At 34.6% G+C, this 23,771-nt stretch overlaps 1 protein-coding gene across 6 annotated transcripts in view; it reads right to left on the minus strand.

The window, feature by feature from the left end:
- The window catches only part of EPHA7 (EPH receptor A7), a 171,975-nt gene that overhangs the window by 107,689 nt on the left and 40,515 nt on the right, over window positions 1-23,771 (minus strand). For all 6 annotated transcript variants that reach the window (XM_006091813.3, XM_006091811.3, XM_006091814.3 and 3 more), the window contains exons 4-5: window positions 5,229-5,384; window positions 4,051-4,386 (exon numbers count right to left, since the gene is read on the minus strand). In XM_006091813.3, coding sequence (XP_006091875.1) covers window positions 4,051-4,386; window positions 5,229-5,384 — 492 coding nt within the window. The remainder of the gene's footprint in view (window positions 1-4,050; window positions 4,387-5,228; window positions 5,385-23,771) is intronic.

Consider the following 23,771-nt stretch of genomic DNA (forward strand, 5'->3'; position numbering starts at 1 on the left):
CCTGCCTGCTCATAGCCCCTAACCCTCTGTCTACTGCTGATTGCCCTAGCACTCTGCCTGCCTGATCATCCTAACCCTCTGCCTACTGCCTCATCGCCCTTAACTGCCTCTGCCTTGGCCTCCGCCGCCACGGCTTCATCCAGAAGGATGTCCAGATGACATCCAGAAGGTCATTCGGCTGTCCAGTCTAATTAGCATATTATGCTTTTATTATTATAGATTAAGACCATATTTGTTCAAGAGAGCCTTCCCATGTAAAGAAGATTGAGCATCATAATGCCATAAATCAAATGTATATGCTTTCCCCTCCACTTATATATTCTAAAAATATCTCCAATACATATGAGTTTGATCCATGTTACTTCACTCTTAATAGATCAATATTATTCTTTAAAAAGCAATAATAAAAAGAATATATTTCAGCCAGATTATGTAAGTCATATGTTCCTGATAAGTAAATACAAAAATTATCTAAATATGAATATCATAGATTATGCTCTCACTATAGTTCTCATCTTAAAGCTAATTATTGGTTTAAATAATAATTGATCTAAATAATAATTTATACCAGTAAATTATTGGTCTTAAGATAACTTTAGACTAGTCTTAAGATAACTTGTGACCAGCTAAGAGTCACATTTTTTACAGGCCAAATAAAATTAATTTCTCCATCCCCCAAATTTGTGACACATCATTGACAATTCTGAGCCTCCATTATTTCCCCCCTTCATTGCAATAAAGACTTTAGAATGTTTTGCCTTGACATGTTCACAAAGCTTTACATAAAAAGAGACTAATAAGCATTCATCTTGCTACTCACTGAAATATCATTTTTGTAATAAGATTTTTTTAAGTTTTCTCTAATATCATCTCATTTAACAAGATAATACAGGAAGCTAGCTATCATTTTATCCCCATTTTATGTATAAAGAACTTTAGTGGTTCATCCATGAGCACATACCTCCTGTGTACTCAGGCAGAACCGGGCCTGAAGCATCATTCCTTGAACACCAATAACTCTATCACTATCCTGAACAAAAGACAATGTATTTCCATTTCCACAAATGTTGGTACGTAGGGTCTTGAGCTCCCTGCTCCAACATAATAGAAAAGGAATTACAAAGAGCACACATTGCCTTTCAAACCCTGGCTGATTATATGCCATTCTTACTCTGTATTCTTGCCCCCTCACATGCAGATTATTTTTTAAATATATTTTCATTGATTTCAGAGAGGAAGGGAGAGGAAGAGAGAGGCAGAAACATCAGTGATGAGAGAGAATCATTGATAAGCTCCCCTTGCACGCCCCCCGACCGGGGATCAAGCCTGCAACCCTGGCATGTGCCTGACCTGGAATCGAACTGTGATCTCCTGGTTCATAGGTAGACGTCCAACCACTGAGCCATGCTGGCCAGACCAGATTATTTTTCTTACACGAGGCATCAGTGGATTTAAACCAGAGATCGAGGTTTAAATTCATTATTGAAGTGACTGCAGCATATACTAGGTGGGAAGTGAGGCTGTGTGGTTAATGGAGGAGAACTTCAAGGATCACTGCAGTTTTCCATGATACTCATGAACATGAACCAAGTTTCAAATTCCCCCTTTAAAAAATAGCACAAATATTGGTGATGCAGGTGAGGGAATGTGGGTATACAAATGGAATAAGACAATAGTCACTCACATATTCTACATTTGCTCTATTAAAAGATAATTTAAAACTTTTAAAATTGCCACAGCTTGCTGCCATATATAAATACTTTTTTTAAAGTAGAAAAAAGCTAATAGTGTAACAGTGAAAATTCACAGGTTTTTAGTATTTGAGATATAGTAGAGACTAGACAACTGTGCATTAATATTTCAATATAAAATTGCAAACCTAGTTTGCTTTTTAACTTCATTCTTCATAAACAGTTTAAGAGCTTTAATGGTATATAATTTATATACCATAAAATTCACTCATTTTAAGTACACATTTCAATATTTTTAGGATGTTTACAGAATTGTGCAACCATCACAATCTAATTTTTGCACATTTAAAGTACCTCCTCCCCCAAAAACAAATAAATCTAGTTTGCTTTTAACCAGAAGAGAATCAATGCCTAAAGCCACTTTACTACTGTGAGATATTTGATTTGAAAATTTATGGAAAATCTATGACCCACTTAGCTGGTATAGTATAAATTTGAAAAATTAAACACTGACATTTAAAGAGAAAAAAATTCTAATTGGGGTATAAGTTCAGCATCTGTATGTTGTATTAAAAAATAATTTAAAATGTTCCTTTACATATTTGATATCAGCAGGAATGCTGCAGTTATTCTAGCTCAGTAGACCTCAGAGTCCTATTAATGATTCCAAAGATAGTGCCAGTGTCACAATCATAAATCTAAAGATTTTTGTTGTTGTTAAGCCTTACCCTAGGATATTTTCCCATTGATTTTTAGAGAGAGGAGTAGAGACAGAGAGAAACATCAATGTGAGAGAGACACATTGATTGGTTGCCTCTATCATTCACCCCAACCAGGGCCAGGGCCAGGGATCAGGCCTGCAAATGAGGTATGTGCCCTTGGCTGGAATCGAACCCAAGACCATTCAATCTGTGAGTCAACACTCTATCCACTGATCCAAACCAGCTAGGACAACCTAAAGTGTCTCAAACACACTCACTGTAGAGTTATGATGACAAATTTCAATATAAAGCGACACAAACAAAAATATGTAACAACAACAAGCATTTTAAGACTAGTAAATAGAGTAGGGTAAATAAAATACATCAATCCAAATATCAGTTATTGCTTTTGTCTAATGTTTGAAGATTTAAAAGTCTCTAGGTTATTTTACCTCCAGACTTCTGATTTTACAGGGGAGATCTGATTTGCAATAGCCTTTTAAATATCAAAGAGAAACCTTTAGGATAAGAACCTACTAATCTGTTCAGAATGGTAAGCAGAAGCCATATGCATAGTTTTCATTCTGCAGATATCATTTAAATAGGTAACTTTGCTAAAATTGGCATAGAGATAAAGAATAGATTAGTCTATGTACAGGAATTTGGGCTAATACTGGTTTTTGACAGTCAGCCAAAGATCAAGAAGACCTTGTTATAAGCTTATCATGATGCTCATACAACTCAGGGCTCCTACGTAGGTCCAGTTTTATTAATGACGATGACATAACACTTGGCTACATCTACACATAGCATCTTCCTTCAGCAGCAAGAATTTTCAAAAGCTTGAGAAAGCCCTCAATTTCTGAAACTTTCTTCAGTAATAATATTTTTCTGAAGGTTTAGAAAATCCCCAATTCAAGAAACTTCCTTCCCAATTTGTACTTTCCAAAACATACTTAGCAACGCGAAGAATGGCTGAATAGGGCATCTCAAATGCGAGTAAGAAAATAAGTGAAAACTGCTTTTAGGCCAAATCAACTCTAAGTTCATAATCGTGATTATATATCCTAATTCATTTCTTCTGAAATTGTCATGAGACCTCCCCAGTATGAAATTCAATATTGTAAACATTATCTCATCACAAATCTGATGAACTTAAAATTTCCTGATGCAAAATTTAATTCAGACTTGCCACCTAGTGTAAATTACACATTCTATCTGGAAAATATTGGTTAACACTATGCGAGACAGTACAGCCAACTCTTCCATTATCCTTAATTCTCAGGTAGATTTTGACCATGAGCACATAGCACACAAGAAGGTAAAAATGCAAGTAATATTCTGCATTTCATTTTATCCAATATATCCACACTCCTCCTCTAGACCTTTCAGCAGACTTTCTAGTCTAAGAGCAGTCTTAACTGGTTTACAATTTATCCCTTTTATTTCTCCTGCCAGATCTCTGGAGGAGATGTTAATGAGTCTAGTAATGGTTTAACAGGCAACAGGAGAAATAACAAAGACAAGCTAAAGGTGTGAATAATCAACAAGCTGGAATAATTGAGTTCTGTGTAGCCAAGTTAAGGAAATATTCAAGTGAGACACCTCACTGATGTAGGGACATTATTCACTTAGTAAAGGCAAACAAAAAACCATACCTGCTTGACCAGTGGTGACACTGACAGCTGCAAAGAGCCTCTGGGATCGGCTTAAGTCAGAAACTCCATTTACAGCTTCAACTTCAAAAGTATAATTAGCGTGGGCCAGCAGGTCCATGACGGTGACATAGTTATCCTCTAATCCAGTCTGCTGGGGCATGTATCCAATGTTACTCCCACAAGGAACACACTCGCCCTGCTCCCAGCTGCACCGCTTACACAGTATTCTGTAGGTCACATCGTTTCTTCCCCCGTTGTCTGCAGGAGGACTCCATTCCAAACTTACTGTGGTTTGATTGATGTTGAAAATGAGGTTCTGTGGTGCAGATGGAGGCCCTTCGGAAACCAAAAATAAATAAACAAATAAACAAAAATAGGGAAAAAAAAGCAAACAAAATGCACCAAAGGCCCATGTGGGGCATTAAGCTGGTGGCTCAATTACCATACAGAAAACTCGTTGCAATGCTTTCTTTCACATAAACATTTCATTACCTTTCCTAGAGAAGCCATATAAAAGCCTCCTTGAATTCGCTTGGCAAGAGGCTTTATTTATTTTCCATTTAATATGTCAAAATGAAAACAGGATAACAACTGTCTTTGTACTTTTGCCACGGTCTTTAGCTACTTTGCTTCCAAGCAATTAAAAAAGAACAGTTAATGCACCTAAAAAAAACAGTTGTGAAGTTGTTTAAAAATAGTTTTCTTTTTAAGCATGTAACGGAGAATACATCTATTCATTTTTAATGCGCTCAAGAATGATTTATAGGACTGTCTGGAATTTGGTTTGGATTTGGGTCTCTCAAGCACTCATTAATTGAAGCACCAAGATGTGAGATTTGCTCTATTTAGTGATGGAATTTTAATTTGCAAACCATTACTTTTTAATCGCATTTCATACACATGTGAGACTCAAATAAATAACTTTTTATATTTTATGATTCCTATAAATAGATGTGAAAATATTATTAAAATGCATCTTGATTTTGAAAACATACAAATTACATTGAAGTTGAAGTAAGGTGTATTTTACATTATTGTTTAGCCTTAGAGGTGTATGAACAAATTTTAAATATTTAATAATAATAAAGATTTGTGAGTGTATTCACAAATTCTATGCCTATCTCAATGACAGGAAGGGATCTGAAAGTCCTTTTGTAACTTTACCATTAGGAACTTACTTGTGCACGCAACATATGGTGGGTCAGATGGAGCCCTATAATACCCATCCTCACATTCACATCTTGAGGAACCTTCTTTATCAGAAAAACTGTGAGTTGGGCAACGAGAGCACTGCAGATCTTGAGAGGAAGATTTGTAGAACCCGCGGCCACAGGCTGGGTATGCAAAAGAAAGTGAAAATAGAAGCATGAGAGCAAGTAGACCTTTTTTCAAGTTCAGTAATATTTTGCAAAGAATAAAGTATGAAATAAGATTTGTGAAAAACAAGCTGTTTATGATAACCTTTTACGTTAGTATATATCAATAACCATATTTTATGATACTACATTTTAAGACAAAATAATAAAAATGAAATGATACAGCAAACTTGTACCTGTAGTTGGCATCAGTTCAAAGTCAAGAGCCCAAAACTAAACATAAGCATAATTTACTTTAGACAAAATATTAAAATAGTTAATTAAGGGTAATGTTGATTTCAATAGAATTAACTTGTTTGTTAAACTGCATTAATACACTCAAAAACTTATGTTTTCTTCATCAAATATAGCCAGTTTGGCTCAGTGGATAGAATGTCGGCCCACAGACTGAGGGTTCCCTGGTTTAATTCCTGTCAAGTGCAAATGCCTGGTTTACAGGCTCGATCCCCAGTAGGGGGTGTGCAGGAGGCAGCCAATCAATGATTCTCTCCCATCATTGATGTTTCTATTTCTCTCTCCCTCTCCCTTCCTCTCTGAAATCATTAAAAATATATTTTAAAAAATATATCTGTAAATTAACATTTTGTGTTAATTTGATTTATAATGAAAAATATAAAAAAATAAGTTTAATCCTCTACTAGAAACAATGGTGTAAATTTTTTCATCTGAAAATGATAGAAATATATTCCCTTCCAATTTTCAGAAAACTTCAAAATATAATTTCAACCAGTCCTTACTAATAAAAGCCTAAGTGATCACCACGCCTTCACAAGATGGCTGCATGCACAGCAGGCAAGCACAGGTGGGCGGGGCTGGGCTCAACGCTGAGTGTGCAGCATGGAGCCTGCCTGGGGGTCCTGCCTCCATGCAGCAAGGCCTGCCTGGGGGTCCCGCTTCCCTCCAGCTCCATGCGGCAAGGCCTGCCTGGGGATCCTGGGGGTCCTGCCTCCTGGCTCCATGTGGCGTGGCCTGCCTGGGGGTCCTGGGGGTCCCGCCTCCCAGCTCCATGCGGTGCGAAGGCGGGGCGAAGGCGGGACCCCCGGCTCTGGCCTACCTCTTTGGGGCAATCCATCGAGGAGCCCCGGATGGGTAGGCAGGGCCTACCTCTTTGGGGCGATCGATCACGGGACTCCCACACTGTGACAGGGCACAGACCAGGCTAAGGGACATCCCCCCCCCCCCCCCCCAGTGCACAAATTTCATGCACCGGGCCTTTAGTTTAATTTATAAGACAGGTTACTTTCCAATAAGTGAATTCCCTTGTTATTAATAATAATGAAATCTCATAAATAGGAGACACCTATTCCACCAGCATTAAGGAGAAAGCCATCAACTATAAACAGACTGAGGACTGTTTCTCCCCTGCTGAGAGAAGCTTAGGGTATAGTCACACTAACACAGCAAATGCTCTCAGCAATGAGTAGATAAGTACAGAAAACATCCCTATCACCTCCTACTGAAGTTGTTTTTATCCACTTACATCCTTTTTATTATTAAATCAAGTAACCTTGAACCATTTACTATCACTGGATATTTTCTATATTTATTTTCAATTAAAATTTAGCAAACTAAAATTATATTATCTCAACATTTTTTATTAACAGATGGTATTATACATTGAACATATTAAATAAATTCAATGTATCCTTCATATTTGTAAATGAATATCTATTTACTTTTTAGTGACCTTCAAATTTTATAGAAATTAATAAATCATATCTATAAAGATTAGTTAATATTTAACCTAAATTTACATTTAAGTTTATTTAATGTTCTTAACTTGGGCATTATTCAGTAACTGAATCACATTTTCACTATTTGCTGGGAAAAAAAATCTTGTTTTATAAAGAAGGTATATTCTCCAGAAAAAAGAAAAAAAAAGAAAAAGGTGAATCATTCTCTATTTTTGTTCACATGCTGATTTTTTAACTCGTGATTTTGATACATTTGAGAGTTCAAAATCACCTTCTGAGTTTCAAGAAAATAAGCCTGTTTTACATGAAGAAGATGAGTAATTTAGATAACTTAGAAACTTAATTTAAAGATCTGTTATATTGTGATAGATAAGTGTTAGATACAGAAACAGCACTATAATCAACTCTTTGTAAATATGCCATACACTACTGAGCTCAAAAGCCAGTCCGCCTTTGGTAGGCTTCCTCAATTCATACAAGAGGAAAACACACATAACATATTAAGTAACGAAGTTTAATGTACCTTCACATGTTCTCAGTAGCAATTACTACAAATCTAAGGCACAAAGAGAACAATGAAATTGATTACAAAATAATATAAAAAATATAATACTTAAAATGTTTATAAAGATAAGATCTTGCCACATAAAAGAATGGTGAACTGCTAGGTTAAAGAACTGAACATGAATTTCTCAGCCTGTCTTTAAGTATTCACTGTTTCTTGGTCTAAGTATTATTTGTAATTCAACATCCAGATATACCATCCATAAAATAGAGAAGTCAAGGCTTTATTCACAACCTGCAGCTTGATAACATTAAGACCCAGAGAATTAAAAAAGAAAAAGAGACAGTAATAAAGAGAGGGAGGGAAGTAGGAAGGGAGGGGGAGAAGGTGTAAGTTGAGTCTTTGATGATATCATATGCATATTTACTTAGATTTTACAGGGAGAGGAGGTTAGGAAGCAGGGAGATGAGAACACAGTGGCAACATGATTTAACATCTACAAGGGAAGTCTTCCAGAGTTACTGGCAGCAAACTACCTAGTGCAATCCCTCAAATTCCCATGCTCCAATTGCAAATATAAGCTTCTAACGAAAGGCTTATTCCTGTTTTCCTCACAAACAAAGAGGTACATTTTTTTCTCTCAACATACATGATTTGTAGAATATAGAGGGTAGAAAACTGTAAAATCCTTATCATTCAACTTTCAAATTTACATTAAATTCTGTTACCACTTTAACAGATAGGAAAACAGATTTGAAGCAAAAGTAACCTGAGTTCTTCAAATAAGTCCATTTGTCTGGGTTGGAACTGGATTTAGAACGCAGGACTACTGATAGGAAACCATATGCTATTCCACCAGTGTCGACTGTTGAATGAACCATAGTTTGGCACTTATTCAATGGCTATCAAGGGCTTTAGCAACCCTAAAAATTTATTTTCAATGTGTCCCTATTTATTTAATTATACCCCGTTACAAATTTAAAGCTATTTTTAACTTAGAAAACTATGAAATAATATTCTAACATACCTACAGAAGAGATATTAAATTGGTATTCTTAATTTCATAATGAATTTTGTCACTGACAATTCCTGCAAAATTATGGAGAACATGCATGGCTATTATTAAATAGATAATGACAGAAACAATATTGGAAAATGTGGTCATAAAAGTCTTAACATTTTTTCTTTGAAGTAATATTTTGTTTCAGTTCAGTTAATATTGAAAATAATGAGTTGTAACAGGAGAGTATTTTACTTAACCTCTATGGAACTATTAATTTAGACTTATTAAAAAGAAGTACAGGAGCCCCCCCCCCCCCATTCATGGTTTCACTTTCTGCAGTTTCAGTTACCCACATTCAATTGGCATGGCTCCATGATCCAGAATCACCCAAAGCAGATTCTCCTTCTGATTCTCCTGATGTATTGTCTGTCAAAGGTCAATAGTAGCCTAACCAATGTCACATTGCCTACTTCATTCACCTCACTTCATCTCATCATTGCATCATCTCACAACATCACAAGAAGGAGGATGAGTATAGCACAACAGGACTTTGAGAGAATCCACATTCACATAACTTTTATTATAGTACATTGTTATAATTGTTATCTATAATAATAAAAGTGTAATATGCTAATTAGATCAGACGTCCTTCTGTCCTTCTGGACAAAGCCGGGGCTTCGAGGGAAATCTGGGTCCCAGGTGCCTGCCGGCGCCCGGAAGAAAGCCCGGGTCCCGGGTGCCAGAGGGAAGCCGGTGCCGGCAGCCCGGGGAAGGAAGGCCTACTCTTGCACGAATTTCGTGCATTAGGTCTCTAGTTTTATTATAGGTTAATTATTGTCAATCTACTGTGCCTAATTTATAAATTAAGTTCTATTATAGGTAGGTATGTAAAGGAATAAAACATAGTATATACATAGTATAGTGTGAGGTACTATTCATGTTACAGGCCTCCACTGGACATCTTGGAATGTATCCCCCACAAATAAGGGGGGTTACTGTACAACATTTTTGGAGCTATGGTATTAAGTCAAGAATGTGCAATAACATAAGCTGTCTCTTACGATAACAGTGAGCAATTGGGTGGTTAAAAAGTTTGGGAAGAAAGTAACAGATGCTCTTAAAAATTAAAATTTTAGATGAAATCACTACATGAAATAACTTCAGTAAAATACTCAGTGACAGAAACTGGTGGGGAGTGACATATCTGAGAGTCAACCACATAGGAAGAATCAGATGAGTTCTCAAAACTGCTCCAAAAAGGCTACCTGGAAATCAAGGCAATTTATCTTCTATAAATGCAGCTGCTTTTCTAAAAAGTACTAATAAAAACATTTTTAGGGGTAAATGACTTCTGAAACCTCAAACAAAGACAAATTCACTTCATACATAACTACAAAATATACAGAAATAACTTTCTAGGAATCATGCAATCACGGTTTTAAAACTTTTCTTTCTTTGCTTTATTTCTCAATTTGTTCAATAGCATTTGAACTGAAAGCAAACTTTAATTAATATACTATGTGCCTATGGTAAAGTTAGTTATAATAAAAAAACATACCATTTTAATTTTCTGCCCTTTTTTTTTTGCTTTTTAACTGAACATTGTATTTTTGTGTGTGTGTTTATATTTTTTCTGTTTTAGTGAATTTATTGGGGTGACACTGGTTAATAAAATTATACAGGTTTCAGGTGTACAGTTCTATAATACATCATCTATATATTGTATTGTGTGTTCACTACCCCTTTATGTAATGTTTCATCATATTGATGAATTTGGAAATATGTAAAAAACTGTTTTCAATATTTCATTACTTTTGTAAAAAAATAATTTACCTATTAATTTAGTAATAGTTCTTTTTCGGTGTTACCACAAAGGCCTCAGATTAATTCTTTTGAATTTTTTTTTTCAGCCCTTAGGTCCTTAATGAAGAAAATAACATAAAAATTCATTATTCTAGAGCTAAGAAGCATAATCTTGTCAGATTTCATATACTAAGCAAGTTTCACTTGGTCTGTTCTCTAAGTGGAAAAATACCCAAAAAAAGGGGGTGGGGGGAATCAAGGAAGCACATGAAATTTCTGTTTACTAGAGAGTAAATTTATTATTTACTTCAATATATCCACTAAATTATATTGCAGTATACTATATTTCAAAATCAGTTATAGTACCTACTACAATGAAAGAAAATGTCATTTAACATATTTAATTTCAACTATTTAAAATAATAATGTTGTACTATGTAATTTGAAATTGGTTCAAATAATATTGGAATTTAAATTCCTTTAAGGACACAAAGGCAATAGGGTTTATAAGTAAATTACTTAAGAGTTATAATACTGCAACAAAATATCTATCAACACAGGGCTATTTAAATGTATAAGGAATTAATACTGAATCCTTGTACTCTGATTCTCAATTAAAGTCTCCTGACAAGCGCACATTCTATATATAGCTGTCTTCAATGGATGTCAGTGTTTAAGTAATGGGTGCTAGGTCTCTGAGTATATACCTCCAGTAGGCAGTCTGTGGAGCAATCAGAGTACGGGTCTAAAGCCTCTCCTGTTCTCAATAAACAATCATAAAGCCCAACCATAAAAGCCATAGACAAATGTCCACCCTTTAGGCTAAGCAATTAGGTGAAATGGAATATCTCTTCCTTTTGAGTGAGGGTGCAGACACTCAGAATTGCCCTGGTTCTTTAGGTTTATTACCTACCAGGGTAAACCTAGGGGATATTTTATCTTATTATATTTCTAAGGACCCTATCCCAGAAAATCCACATACTTCTAGAGTTCTATAGCCACGAAATATTCTCTGGTCTTTAATGGGCCAATTTCTTGGAAATCTTAAGCTCCAATTTTAATTTCAGACATACTGGACAAAGGCACTGATAATCTATTTTCTTAGTCATCTATGCTCCATGACTGCACATTAGGGATTCCTGGAAAGATACCAATGCCTTGGGCCTATCACAATAACTGAATCATTCCTGGAGCTTGGACATTTCTATATTGTAAAAGAATTTCCAGGTTTTTAGAATCATCATTCTGTAAGTTCCAGGTTTCTTCTCGGACTATCAAAGTCTCTAAAGAATGCATAATAACAAAACACTTCCACCATAAAATTGATGAGGGGGTAAAATGAGATATTGAGAAATCTGAAACTTAGAATTTTAAGAAAAATAAAAATTCATTAATAAGCCAATCAAAAAATGCAAATAATCTGAGTAGATATTTCTCAATGGAAGATATACAAATGACCAATTCACACTCAAAAAGATGCTCAACATCATTAGCCATCAGGGAAATGCAAATCCAAACCACAATGAAATCACACTTATACCAAGTACAATGGCTATAATAAAAAGGACAGATAAAACAAGTGTTGGTTGAAATATGGAGAAATAAGAACCCTTATTACTGTTAGAAATGTAAAGTGTTGCAGCCACTTTGGAAAAAAAACTGATAGTCCTTTTAAAGGTTAAGCATTTACCATATTACCCAATAGTTCCACTGCTAGGTATAGACCCAAGAAAAATGAAAACATATAGCAACAGAAAAACCTGTATATAAACATTCATAGCAGACTTATTCATAATTAACAAAAAAGTATAAACAACCCAAATGCCCACCAAAAAACAAACAAACAAACACACACAATGGGGTATTATTCAGCCACCAAAAGGAGTTAAAGACTGACACGTTACACATGGATGAATCTTGAAAACATTATGCTAGGCGAAGAAACTTAGTCACAAAAGATCATATATTATACTAGTATAATTCGATTTATGTGAAGTATTCATAAAAAGCAAATCTATAGAGATAGAAAGTAGATTAGTGGTTGCTAAGAGCTGGAACAGTGAGGAGAAATGGCAAGTGACTATTAATGGGTACAGGGTTTCTTTTGGAGGTGATGAAAATGTTCTAAAATTAATTTGCAGTGACAGTTGAACAACTCTATGACTATACCAAAAAACACTGAATTGTTCACTTTAATGGGCATATGAATTATATTTCAGTAAAGCTGTTACATATAATAACATCTATTAATATGTGACTTCAAACTGAACATTTAAGTAAGCAAAGAAAAAATATTAAATTTTATATGTTGATGATATATTACTTTGTCTAACACATCTATATATATAAAAGCCTAAGCGACAGTCCAACCATTTGACCATCCAACCAGTAGCTATGACGCACAATGACCACCAAGGGGCAGACACTCAACGCAGGAGCTGCCGAGCTGTAGAGACTTGGCAACTGTGGTTCTCGGGTGACACACCTGGAACCGGAGAGGAGGGAGCCTGATTCTTGGGTGTGTCACCTGAGAACCACCCTCTCGCAATCCGGGACCCTTCGGGGGATGTTGGAGAGCCAGTTTTGGCTCAATCCCCGCAGGCCAGGCTGAGGGACCCCACAGGTGCACGAACAGGTCTCTAGTGTATTCTATATTCATCTATTTTTATAAAGCTGCATTTAGGTAAAATAAATTAACTATAAATGATTTTAAAATTTGGAAAATCTATAGTCAATATATTCTTTTTTACCCATTTGGTAATTTTAGAGAAACATAAATAATAATTTATCTTTTATCTGAGGAGTAGCAATTTTATCTGAGTAATTAAATAACAAAATAGATTCTTATCAATACCAAGTTTATATTTAGGGGAGATTTTTGATACATTATATACAAAGTGAGTTTTGAGTGAATATCTGAATAGATCTTATTCTTATTTTTCATTCACATCATTTTTCCAGACAACGGCCTGGTTTCCTTCCTTCCTAACCCTCTCAATTCTTCTTCCATGAGCTAATTGAATACAACTAGATTCAGCTTCCTCAGGTCTTACTCTGTTTCCAGACCTGTGATTTTAAGCACAATTGAACTTTTTCTGAAGGAATTATGTGTATGTGTCTGTGTGTAAAATATGAGGCTTTGCAGATGTTTCCAGCCACAGTTATGCAGCTGCAAAAAGTTTATTAATTACAAACTATAAGTGGATTGTTCTGTAATTGAAAGTTTCTGAGCTTTAATATTATTGCAGAATCTACATATATATACATAGTTAGGGATTCTAATGAACGCTGTTATTTTATTTATTGCAGATGGACATTTTATTTCATTCAGGCAAAGTGAGTCTGTTTCCATAGGAGCTTTCAAATATTTGTGTCATATTAATGTTCATGTTTCTATAATGCAAAGGGGAAAGCGCAGCTTATAGAAATAGTACTCCCACTGCTCGAAGTGCTGACCTCATCTGGGACAGACAGATCCAGATTCAGTATTTTAATCCTATTGACAGTGCCTCAGTGGGAATAATTACAAAAGTCTGCCTGAAAGCCAGACCTCCTGTCACTGATATGCTATGATTTCTCACATTGAGAATGAACAGCGGGCAGGGAGGATAAAAACTACATGATGTAATTGAGTTTATTACAGTTTGTGAGGCACCAGCCAAATTACCCAACAACTAATTTGTAAGAGTTAGAAAGAATGATGCACATACAAAGTTTGTGACAAACAGGTGCTCAGGTGATGAAAAAAAATAGGAGATTTTTAAAATGAAAAAGAAACATTAATTTCAGGGCATTATTAAATATGTGCTATTTACTTGTGTTGTTTAATTTAGAACTTTCATCGATTGCATTTAGTGGAAAGGAAACATATATGAGAAGTTTTTAAAAATTTTGGTTTTAAGCCGAAACCGGTTTGGCTCAGTGGATAGAGCGTCGGCCTGCGGACTGAAAGGTCCCAGGTTCGAAAAAAAAAATTAGAAGATTTGGTTGCGGGCACATCCCCAGTGGGAGATGTGCAGGAGGTAGCTGATCGATGTTTCTCTCTCATTGATGTTTCTAACTCTCTATCTCTCTCTCCCTTCCTCTCTGTAAAAAATCAATAAAATATATTTTAAAAAATTTTTGTTTTTAAGATATAGACTGTAAAAGGAAATAAAGCATTATGCAAACACAGTGTTTTCTCCTTTATTAAATTATCAGGTTGGAATATGCTAAGAATTTTGCTGAGATCTAGCATTAAAATACTCTATTTTATCAGAATATCGCCATAATAAAGATGTCATTACAAAATGATTTAAAAGAAATAAAAAGATGTCAAGTTAGAACATTCAAAATCTCTTTTGCACTCTTATTCTACTTTATAAATATTAGGCTACATTGAAGAACTAATGTGTTACAGCAAAAGAGAACTGGATTTTAACTGAAATGATATGTGTTCAAATCGACTCCACCACAGTGGCATACAATTTGGACAAAGCCACTTCACATTCCTGGGCTTCGTGATCTTGTTTTCTTATTAATTATCAAGTCTGGAGACATACTAGTTATTTTTATGTTTGTAAAAGGTGGTTTTAACAATAATACAATAATCAGTTATCCAGCTGTTAAAACTCCTATACAACTGTTTTCAAGAAATGCTTTAAAAACACGTTTCTCCCACCATCACCACATCCCCAAACCCCACATACAAACAAACATCCCCCTAGTCCAGTGATGGCAAACCTTTTGAGCTCGGCGTGTCAGCATTTTGAAAAACCCTAACTTAACTCTGGTGCCGTGTCACATATAGAAATTTTTTATATCTGCAGCCATAGTAAAACAAAGATTTATATTTTTGATATTTATTTTATATATTTAAATGCCATTTAACAAAGAAAAATCAACCAAAAAAATGAGTTCGCGTGTCACCTCTGATATGCGTGTCATAGGTTCGCCATCACTGCCTAGTCTTTCAGTGGTGCTTCAGTAAGAGTGGGAAAATTAAGTAAATTACTTAAAATCAACTCTCATAAAAGGAAAGATTCAAAATGAAATCAGAGCCTTCTGGATCTCACTCAATATTGCCCTAATAGGTTCAATATGAGAGATCAACCTATAGATAAAAAATGAATTATATATGAAATCTCAGAATTTAGTAACCTCACTGGAAAATAACTAAAATTACAGTAATCTTAAGTCTAATTCAAGTGTATATCTAAGAATAGTTATGGGGTTGCCATGATTAAAAACACTTAAATAAGGGAAAGCTAACTGACCAAATTTAAACATTCATTACTTATTTTCAGTAACTAAAAAACGTGGCTTATTTTTAACAACATTATTTTATTTTTCTAAAAGATTTCCTTCAGGTCATGTCATCATGAACAAAAGGGTGCAACAGGAGAGGTCTTAAACAGCAGCTGGTGTTAGGAAGCTTTTAGACATTGGGTACAATTTACTCTAGCATTTATGCCACTCTCAAGTTTAGTTTCAAATATTTCTCTTATGTTTATTATACATTACATAATTTTAGTTTTAGTATTCATTCTCATTATGCTAAACTATTCCTCACAGTTTCAAAACACATCAAGAAAGGTCAGATAATGTGGGTTCTACATAAAAAAAAAGATGTAAAATATATGAGAATTCCTTTTTTGAAAAACTAGTACTCTTCACATAATCATTTTTAAAACAACATTTCTTAAAAGATAAAATTTATATTCTCAAGAATAGATATTGTTAAGTTCATCACATAGGCCTCACTTCAAAAATTGGAAAAGGCAATACGTCTTGTCCTTCATGTAAATAACCAGTTTGGTTTCTTCTCCACATGGATTAGCTTCATGACCTTTGTAAATTTGTTTTTTTCTGAGCCCCATTTTTCCATATCTAAAAGAGAAACCTGATAACAAGATGACCTTCTAAGATGGTTGTGAATTGCAGTACATAATTCATGTGAAGAACTTAGCACAGGGCCTAGTGTAGATAAGCACTCAATAAATAACCATTATGATGATGTCACAACGTAATTTTCCATGCAAATTTTTTATCTCACTCTGGTTTCTACCTTGATAAAGACTGAGCCACTTCCCCACTTCCAGATGTGTATTTAAACAAGACACACAAATTATTAGGCAAAGATAGCCAAATTTCTCATTCCCTGATAAAATAATTATTGTTTGCCTATTCTTTGCATTGTCAGGTAATGGACCAAAGATATATCTGCTAAAAAACAAATATGATGACATCTAAATAGCATATTACCTTTGACCTGCAATCAAATGGCATACATAAGCTTTTGATTATGTGCTTCAGCTAATTAAGATTCTGATATTTTATACAAGTTACTCTTATAAATTATATTGTGTCTTAATTTGTGCTTAATTATCTCTATTTCAGTGATGAATATAGATTGAAAGGTCACCTTTCCTGCCAAACTGTAGCATTTCATCGATGTGAAGTGATAAAACTAGTCAGTGCAGGTAGACATGTATGAAAGGTGTGTAGGGACATATGACTGACCAATTATATTTACCCTGAGAGCTATTTGTGGCAGTTATTGGCTTGTTTCTCAGGGAAACTAACAGTGGATCTGGCAATATCAGAATATTCCAAAAGGGCAGGTTATTTCAAATTCAAAAATCTTCAGCTAGACAAGAAATAGACATCCTATATAATAAAAGCCCAGCGACCAAAACAGCGGAATGATCGGAATGACCAGTACAACCAGAATGACCACAGCCCCTCGCCCCTGCCAACCCCGCCCCCCAACAGGACCCCGCACCCAGATCAGGGGCTCCCATCAGGGCTGGCCGGCTAGACCCCACCTGTGCACTGGGCCTCTATCCTATATAATAAAAGGCTAATATGCAAATCGACTGAACAGCAGAATGACTGGTCACTATAACAAGCACTGACCACCAGGGGCAGATGCTCAATGCAGGAGCTGCCCCCTGATGGTCAGTGCACTCTTTCAGGGGGAGTGCTGCTCAGCCAGAAGCCTGGAGCTGGGCTCACCACTGGAGAGCACAGTGGTGGTGGCGGGAGCCTGTCCTGCCTCCGTGGCAGTGCTAAGGATGTCCGACTGCCAGTTTAGGCCCACTCCCTGCAAGAAGCGGGCCTAAGCCGTCAGGCGGACATCCCCTGAGGGCTCCCAGACTGCGAGAGGGCACAGTCCAGGATGAGCACCCCCCCCGCCCCCCGAGTGCACAAATTTTATGCACTGGGCCTCTAGCATAAATATAAATGTCTGAGATTCCATTATGTTTAACAAAGTGAACATATTTTAGTTCAATTTAAAGCAATAAAATTAGACTACTTTATGAGTGATTTCCTCAATAACAGGTTTTTCTCCTGTAATATACTTAGATCTGCATATCTCTAGAAAAGTCTTTAAGATCCATAGTCAAAATAATTAGTTAATTCCATCTTAATCTTTTAAAGAGAAGTCCTTCCTTTTGAAGCAGTCTCAGACATGCCTTTTCACTATCAGTTTTCTGCAATAATTTCAAAAATTATTAAAACAAAATCATCAGTTAAATCAATCTTTCTAGCTATTTTGTAAAGACTACATTTTTCTTATTTAGTCAGTTATAAAATGTGGATCAATACTAAGTCTTGTGAAGCAAATAACCCTAAAGCAGTTTAATGCCATTTGAACATGTGGGAGATAAATAATCATTTCTATTATGTCAGTAAAAAAAATTCTGAAGATCATAAAAAAATAAGTTTACCCTGGAGCATGACATTTTAAAAAGATGCATCAGAACAATGAGGAAACTCAATTCTTAAAGTTTAGAAATAAAAGAAAATAACAGGCAGAATAAATCCTTACAACAAATAATGTTGCTGACCATCAATTCTTTATATAAAAAAAGAAGTTAGCTACTCACATACACAAAAAGCAAACAGACATACACACATATATATATATATATATATATATATATATATATATATATGATATAAATAATCACTAGAGATCTAAAATATTAAAATTCTATTAGTAGATTCCCATACTTTCTACTCCTTATAATAGAATATCAGTTCATTGCTAATTTTTCTCTCTATACCAAGCAAATGATCTGTCACAGCTCTCTCTGTATCTTATCCACTTTGCATCTATAACATTTTGCAAACAGATAATGTGGGTACTACTAGAATATCTTTTAATATAATTTTTAGTAAAGTATAGAAAAAGTAGCTATGCTTGATATGAAAAAGACATTCAATTTAGTTCTTTATTTAAGAATAACTAACTCATTCTCCAAAATCAAAAATAGGAATAGTCTAGGTTTAGATAATCTAGAATTGTATACACAAATTCCTTCATTCCTGGTAGTAATTTGGAACTAGACAAGACACTATTAAAATAAATTCTTGTAATTAACATTTCTATTGGAAAACACAGAAATATCACTGATGTTTTACACTATGAAAAATGATTTCAATTTATTTCTTACTGGCTCTCTTTCAAATTTTAAAAACAATTATTGTATAGTAAACAAAAACTCATTTAAGAAAACTGGGCTATTGCATCTTTTATTTTCTTTTATTATGAGCATACACACACTCTGGTGTACATTTTAGTTTTCCCATTCAATTTCATATGTTGCTAAGATAAATTAATTCATTTAGTCTATGACCTATGGGGTGAGGAGCATGACAAAACTAAAGGTAAAAGCCTATTTATATGCATATATATTATTTTACTATTTTCAAGTTAATACTTAAACCTAACAGGAAAACAGGATAAAAACATATTACTCTTAACATTAAGAGTAATCTCACAAAGGCACTACAAAGTATTGGACTCATATATAGCCCTGCATATTTCAATCTGAAACAATTGAGAAATTTAGGTGAAATACTGGTTTCTCCAGGGAAAGGATAATAATGTAAATGTGAGCATTTCTAAATAAGAAATTTGTTGAAAGTTCTCTGGAATAGAATGATTGATTCTATTTCTGCACTAATGGGGCTGTAATATAATATTGTGTACAGAAAACTGATCATGCATAAAACCTTCCTAATTAATTATAATGAAACCATCTCAAAACCTTCCTAAAGGTTTGGAAATATAAATTTATACTAACCATAATACAGATAATAAGGAAGGAAAAAAAAAGTTCAAAGACTGTACCTGAATAAAATAGTGAAGAATAATACAGAAAAAAATTGGATGGCACACTGTGAGGACATACCCACAGAACACATACTGTCCAGGTGGAATGGGTCAGACAATATTTTCAGAACAGATTTATTTTTCAACATTTAAGTTGAATTACCCTTTGGTGTACATGTTCAACAAAAGACTGATAAGAATATTAGTTGTCTGTATGTCAAAATAAACAGAATGTCTAATATCCAAGGTGTGACTAACTTAGTCCTGTGTAACTTAGGGATAATCTAGCATTTTATAAGATCTTGTGAAAAACACACTTTTATGAGAGGATGTATACTAATAGAAAAATGGGGTATCCAATGCTTGAAAATTTTGATGAGCTTTCATTTCATTTCACCATAATAAACATAATACCTATAGCATGTTAAGAGCAAGGGTCACCCTTGCCAAATGTCAACAATTATAAAAGGAGGGAGGGCCAACCTTATGGAAATATGACTATTCCGTTTGCCATTTTCCGACATGATTACTGTGTAGTTTGAATTAGTAGTCTTTTAAGTAAGAGGCTTAGAAGGTAGATCTTTACAGGCTACATATATTAAAAGGATATGTCTAGCCACAGCATCAATATGAGTTTTGAAGTTCTGATTTTCCCTAAATGAAATCCTTCTCTTATACAAATAGACAGTGTTGAGTTATATTAAATATTTTGTAAAATTAGAATTTTAAGGTGCAATGATTGCTCTTTACCTGTTATCTTCATTATATCTTTCCCTTTTACAAAATGTCCATCTAAGTTATAGTCCTAAATGATATGCAATCTGTAGAATATTAAATTCCCCACCAACAGAAAGCACAAAAATAACATGGAGTCTCAGAAAAGGTATTTAAATAGAGCATTATTATTATATACATATGTTTACAGTCAGGCTCAAATATAGAGATATTTATATCAAGGAGTAAGCTATGTGGTGCAGAACTTCCTGAAGAAGATTCATTAGAAATGTATTTGCTAAAATTGCAAACCACAGATCCTTAGTGAAGCCCTAATTGACTTCTGGTTTAGGCAACTGAATTCCTTCCCTCTCTTCCCATTCCTATAATGAAGTATTATATATAATATTTGTGTCTATGTCTATATCTATGGCTGTCTGTATTCTATATCTATATGTGTATCTACATCTATATCTTTATCTATATCTCTATAAATCTAACACTGGGTATATCACACCCTCATTACAATCTTACAAGATAGTTAACATATTCTTCCAATCTGTAATAATTAAAAGGTAATATGCTAATTAGACCAGATGTCCTTCCAGACGTCATTCTGGATGTCCTTCTGAACGAAGCCGGGGCCAGAGTAAAGCCCGAGTGCCAGGTGCCTGCTGGCAGCCAGAAGGGAGCCCGGGTCCCGGGTGCCGGAGGGAAGTTGGTGCTGGCAGCCAGGGTAAGGAAGGCCTACTCTTGCACGAATTTTCGTGCATAGGGCCTCTAGTTTAATATAAAAGTGTTAATTATGTTTCCTTTATATTTCACAAGAGTTTGGTCCTTTAAAGTCTTCCATCTGAGTGTCATGCCTGACTAAGCACGTCTTTAATGCTGCCTAGAATGTTGGTGTTCTACATATATTTATTGCAATTTTATTTGCCAAAATAGAAGATACTTATATGCGTGAATATGTATTGATGATTAAGAAAATCTTTATAAAACAGTAGAAAATAGTCTTTAAGAATGCAGGCTAAGGAGGCAAACCTCTTGTGTTGAAATCCAAGGATCAAAAGCTAGGCCACTTATAGGTAAGAAACTGTCTGGGAATAATAATAGTTTCTTCCTAATAAATCACTATATGGACTAAATTAAATAACTTATAACAATGTCTAGCACATACTAAAAACTTTATGCATGTCAGTTGATATTATAATTATGATTATTATGTTAACATAGAAAAGAACACTATTTTTTAAAATTAAGATAATTTTGCTTCTACTAAAACATACAAAAACTTTTGAATATTTTCCAACATTTTTTCAAATAATCTGTTTAACTGCATGAATATGTAAATCATGTAGCTAAATGTCTAAAAGTTTCAACTTAGAAATTCCTTTAATAGTTTCAACAACTTAAAAAACCATGATGATAATAGAATTTTTTAAATAACATCATTAAAAAAATCTGCATTGGAAAAATCAACCTATTTTCCCTTCTGTTGTTTTTGTTCTCGATAAATTTACTTTGTTTAGCATGTTATTTAGCCTATCCTATATTCTACAACAAAAGGAAGCATGCAAACACATTTCAATCTGTGCAACTTGTCATTTAATACCAAATAAAGCAATATAAGAAATATTGATAATAATTCAGAGATTTGAAAGGGCAAAGAAAAGCTCCAGTACCTTGCAGGCAACTATTACAGATAAAACATTCACTGAGAGAAAGAGAGAGAGAGGGAGAGAGAGAGATACAAAAAATAACAGGTTCCTATGATAATACAACTTTTCTCTAGTCAGTTCATCCTTTTTCTTTGCTACTCTTAACAGTGATGTAATAATCCATATATATTTTAATATCAATCTGCTTTATATCCACATTTGCAAAGTCTAACTATGTTTTTTGTCTAAAGACTACTAAGAAGCCCAGGCAGTATGGCTCCCAGGTTGAGCATCAAACCATGAACCAGGATATAGCGGTTCGATTCCAGGTCAAGGCACATGCCTGGACTGCAGGCTAGATCCCCAGGAGGGGGCGTGCAGGAAGCAGTTGGTCAATGATTCTCATCATTTATGTTACTATCTCTCTCTCCCTCTCCCTTCCTCTCTCTAAAATCAATAAAAACATATTTAAAAAAATAAATTACATCAATGTTAAAAAATAAAGACTCCTGAGAAAAATGAAAGCTACCATTCTCTTTATGACCACAACAGAGGGAGGAGAAATCAGAGTACTTTGGGGGCTTATTCTGTCATTATTTTCCTTAGCTAGATGCCAACAGAACCTTCATTATAAGAGATATATGATATGTGGACTAGACAGGTTAGGCAGAAAAAGGTAGGGCCTTCTTATAATTAAAAACAAGTCTGAAGATAAGAAGCAAGAAAGGAAGAGAGAGGACAAATTCCAGAAAGCATGGCATACCATCACTAGCAGTAACCAAGTGAAAAATTGTGGTATCATTTTCATATATTAATACAACACTGATAGTCTTCGGCCAAACAACTGACACTAATCTTTTGAGAAAGCAAATGATGATAATATATGAGAAGAGAAGGCAGAAGATGCTTCTCCCACCTATAGGAATGCATGTGGCTGATTTTTTGGAAAATTGTGTCCTTCCATTATAAGATAAATATTCACTGCCTTCCATATCAATGCATCTGCACAAAATTAAATACCATATAAGTTAAGTGCACACCCTATAACCAAAGCCTCATATTTGGGAAAAAGTAAGTACTCTTCAACTCTTCACTCATGAGCCCCAAGTCAAAGACACAGGCAGAGTCATGAACTCTTTGAGGCAGATCCTCAAAACACAAATTAATTGTTCATTGTTATCAATTCTGTCCCTTAGAAGTCTTTGCTTTCTGAGACAAGTACCCAGGAGTCCTCACCACTTCATTCTAGTAATTTGAGAGTAGTCACATTGGTCCTTTACATTTTATTAATGATGACCAAAAAAGATCTACAAATAACTTATATGGGAATTACAAGGCTCCAATATATTGCAAAGTTTTCCTATGAATGACAAGGAATATAATTTTTAATTCTACAGTGCATGACTTTTTAAGTGGGGGTATTTTGGCCCAAGAACTATTTCATGAAGACTGCAGGCATTTTAGATTATTTTATCTGTAAGGGGTGATTTAACTGGCATCTAGTAGGTAGACATCAGAGACGCTGATCAACATCCTACAGGGCTCTCCACAACAAAGAATTAACCCAAGCAAAATGTCAACAGTGCCACCACTGAGCAAACCTGCTTCTTTATAAACAGGTATCTGTCAGTTTTGTTTCTGAGTCCTAGTTTTCTCATGAATAGGCCCTTCCTAACTAAGCAAAATAAAAAGAATTGTGGCTAGATTCTGTTCATATTTAAACAAAAATAGAAGTTAACTTTGTTACAAAAGTTAGTTTTATCTTTCAAAAACTTAGTTTTTTTTCTTAAATTTCGCCAGCTAATAGTCTAGATGATTTGCTAAGAAAATAGCCTCATTTGACATTTCTATAAAAAACATTCTTT

This window comes from Myotis lucifugus, unplaced genomic scaffold, assembly GCF_000147115.1.
Source record: "Myotis lucifugus unplaced genomic scaffold, Myoluc2.0 scaffold_96, whole genome shotgun sequence".
In the NCBI taxonomy this organism is placed as follows: Eukaryota; Metazoa; Chordata; class Mammalia; order Chiroptera; family Vespertilionidae; genus Myotis; species Myotis lucifugus.